Consider the following 3,750-nt stretch of genomic DNA (forward strand, 5'->3'; position numbering starts at 1 on the left):
CTTGTTTTGTATACTTGCGAATAGCATATTGCACAACACCCATCAAGTTTTTGGCACCGTTGTCGGGGACCAATTACGTCAAATTTTTGTACCTTGTTCTTACACCATCTAGACTAAGGCCTTATTAGCCGGTAAATGCGAAAAACTCACAGTACCGGAAGTTTAGAAGATCCAATAGCTGAACCGGAGAGATACGCTCGCGCACGTCGTTTTCACCAAAAAATTAGGAGAACAATGGCCGAAGATCATAACCGAAGACCACTTAAGGAATTTGCCCAACCTTCTGATGAAGAACCTAGCTCTAGTATAGAAAACCCGGCTATTCCTACTAATAATTTCAAATTAAAACCCTCATTATTACAACTAGTACAACAAAATCAATACACGGGCCTCACTAAAGAGAACCCGAATCAACATTTAAAAGTTTTTATCCAACTAGCTGATACATTCAAGACCAATGGTGCTTCACCTGAGGCAATTCGTCTAAGGCTATTCCCTTTTTCCCTCAGAGATAGAGCACAGTCTTGGTTAGATTCCCTTCTGGATAACTCAATAACTACTTGGGAAGACCTCATGAGAGTGTTCCTTGCAAGATATTTTCTCCCAAGTAAGATCGCTTTCCTTCGAAACCAAATAACCCGATTCACTCAAAATCAGGGTGAGTCACTTTTTGAAGCTTGGAAAAGATATAAAGAACTACTAAGAGCTTGTCCACACCATGGCCTAGAACAATGGCTGATTATTCACACCTTCTATAATGGACTTCACTATAACAGAAAGATGACCGTCGACGCTGCCGCTGATGGTGCTCTGATGAACAAACCTTACCCCGACGCTTGCACTCTCATTGAAGATATGGCACAAAACCATTACCAATGGGAGTCAGAATGAGCATCAATGGAGAAAAGGGAGACCAAACGAGGAATACATGAGGTTAATTGTATGGACATGATGAAAGCTAAAATGGATGCTTTATCCTTGAAGGTCGAACACATGTCTGCAAATCCTACAGCCACAGTAGCTTTAGATTGTGAAACCTGTGGAACCAAAAAACATCTTGCACCATAATGCAATCTGTTAACTGAATCAAACTCGGACCAGGTCAATTATGCCCAAGGAAACCCGTTTTGAAACACTTAAAACCCGAGATGGAGGAATCATCCAAACTTCTCTTATAAAAACAATAACCCTATTCAAAACTCTACCCCTCAAAGACCACTGGGTTTTCAAGTTCAAAGTCAAATCCAACCTATGCAAGTCGTTCCTCAAAAGTCGAACCTAGAGAAAATCATGGAAAGTTTAATTTCGGGAACCTAGTGCAAAACAAAGAGTTTCTAAACCAATATATTCACATAAATGAACTTATCACACAACTGGGAACTAAGGTTTATTTGATGATCACTCACAATAAGATGCTTGAAACCCAAATCTCACAAATAGCACAAGAATAAGCTCCCCAGGCCATACCTAGAGGGAAATTTCTTGGACAACCTCAACCGAATCTTCGAGGGAAAGCTAACGCTGTTACTCTACAAAGTGGGACCACCTATGATGAACCTGTAAAACCAGTCATGAGTGAACAAAAGGCTTCTAAGAAAAATGTTGTGTCTATAGATGAAGTAGAGGAAGTAGAGAGGCAAAAATACCAAAAGGTGGAGGATAAGGGATAAGATAAAGATAAAGTGTATGTTCCACCCTCTCCTTATAAACCACCAATTCCATTTCCGCAAAGACTTAAACAGTCAAAAGTTGATAACCAATATAAAAAGTTTATCAAAGTGATCGAGAAACTCCATGTAGAAATTCCTTTCACTGAAGCAATCACCAGATACCATCTTATGCTAAATTCCTTAAGGACATCTTGACCGACAAACGTAGGCTGGATGATCCCAAACCTTTAGAATGCAACTCCATTGCTGAGAACAAACTTGCTAAAAAGGAGAAAGATCCTGGGAAATTTTCCAAACGTTCTATTTTATGGAATCATGTTATAGACAAAGCATTCCTAGACTTGGGAGCAAGCGTAAGCCTGATGCCTTTAGCAGTTTGTAGAAGGCTAAACCTAGGAGAATTACAACCAACTAAGATGTCTCTTCAATTAGCCGATAGATGTGTGAAATATCCAGTACGCATATTAGAAGACATTCCAGTTAGAATCAGACAACTTTATATCCCAACAGATTTTGTGGTAATGGACATTAAAAAAGACGACGAAATCCCGATCCTCCTTGGTAGACCCTTCTTATCAACTGCGGGAGCCATAATAGATGTTAAAAGAGGAAAACTAACTTTTGAAGTGGGTGATGAAAAGATATAATTTATACTTTCCAAATTCCTAATGGCACCAGTCATAGAAGATTCTTGTTATGCCATCGATATCATTGATGAATGCATAAGGGAGAAAGATGAAGGAAGACCTCCTGAGACAATGAAATATTCCTCGACTTCCATAAGAGAAGACGACGGATTTGGAATGGAGCCTCACATGGATGACAACCTTTATGAATGCTTGGAACTTACCCTGAACCATACGCCATGTCCTAAGAAACCATCTATAGAGCTTAAGGAACTACCCAAGAATCTAAGATATGAGTTTTTAGATCAAGAACAAAATCACCCAGTTATAGTGAGCGCCACCTTGAATAGAGATGAAACAAACCAACTTTTAGATATCTTGCGAAAGTATCCTTCAGATTTAGGATATAACATATCTGATCTCAAAGGGATAAGCCCATCCGTGTGCATGCACCAAAATTGCTGAAAGAAGACTCTAAACCTTCCAAAGAGCATCAACGAAGGCTAAACCCTATAATGAGCAATGTGGTTAAGAAAGAAGTACTGAAACTACTAGAGGCTGGTATAATTTATCAAATTTCAGATAGTAAGTGGGTGAGCCCTGTGCATGTGGTACCTAAAAAAGGAGGTGTCACGGTTGTGGAAAATGAGAGAGGCAAGCATGTATCTAAACATGTAGAAACGGTTGGCGTATGTGCATCGACTACAGAAAACTAAATAAGGTAACTAGGAAAAATCATTTTCCTCTCCCATTCATAGATCAAATGCTTGAGCGTCTAGCTAGACACTCTTTATTATGTTATTTAGATGGGTAATCAGGATTTTTCCAAATTCCTATTCACCCCGAAGATCAAGAGAAAACAACCTTTACATGCCCTTACAGAATGTTTGCCTATAGACGAATGCTCTTCGGACTTTGCAATGCCCTAACCACCTTCCAACGATGTATGATGTCAATCTTCGCGGACTTCCTCGATGAGATTATGGAAGTTTTTACGGATGATTTCTCAGTATGCGGATTCAGTTTTGAAGACTGTCTAGCTAACCTTGAGAAAATCCTAGAAAGATGCGTGGAAACAAACCTTGTGCTAAACTAGGAAAAATGTCACTTTATGGTTACCGAAGGAATAGTATTAGGACACATAGTCTCTGAAAAGGGCATTGAGGTTGATAAATCCAAAATAGAGGTTATAGAAAATCTAAAACCACCTAAGACCATTAGGGAAGTCCGTAGCTTTCTTGGACACGCCGGTTTTTATCGACGTTTTATTAAAGACTTCTTTAAAATAAAAAACCTCTAACTAGCCTTCTAATGAAAGATGTCGAGTTTATTTTCAAGAAAGAATGTATAGGAGCATTCAACCTTTTGAAACAAGCACTGATTTCCGCACCTATTATGCAACCCCCAGATTGGAACCAACCCTTTGAAATCATGTGCGATGCTAGCGATTACGT

General features: G+C 39.2%; 1 protein-coding gene across 1 annotated transcript; it reads left to right on the plus strand.

The window, feature by feature from the left end:
• Nucleotides 1-234: 234 nt before the first annotated feature.
• On the plus strand, nt 235-2,317 carry LOC127100667 (uncharacterized). Its single transcript, XM_051037921.1, has 2 exons — nt 235-527; nt 1,879-2,317. The coding sequence occupies exons 1-2, from the start codon at nt 235-237 to the stop codon at nt 2,315-2,317; spliced, it is 732 nt and encodes a 243-aa protein (XP_050893878.1).
• The last annotated feature ends 1,433 nt before the right edge of the window (nt 2,318-3,750 follow it).

This window comes from Lathyrus oleraceus, chromosome 1, assembly GCF_024323335.1.
Source record: "Lathyrus oleraceus cultivar Zhongwan6 chromosome 1, CAAS_Psat_ZW6_1.0, whole genome shotgun sequence".
Taxonomy (NCBI): Eukaryota; Viridiplantae; Streptophyta; class Magnoliopsida; order Fabales; family Fabaceae; genus Lathyrus; species Lathyrus oleraceus.

Excerpts from the sequence above, each read along its gene's own strand:
- LOC127100667 (XM_051037921.1), top strand. The coding sequence starts at position 235 with ATGGCCGAAGATCATAACCGAAGACCACTTAAGGAATTTGCCCAACCT. Across the intron at positions 528-1,878 it reads AGAGATAGAGCACAGTCTTG|GCTGGATGATCCCAAACCTT; the intron begins GTTAGATTCCCT and ends CGACAAACGTAG.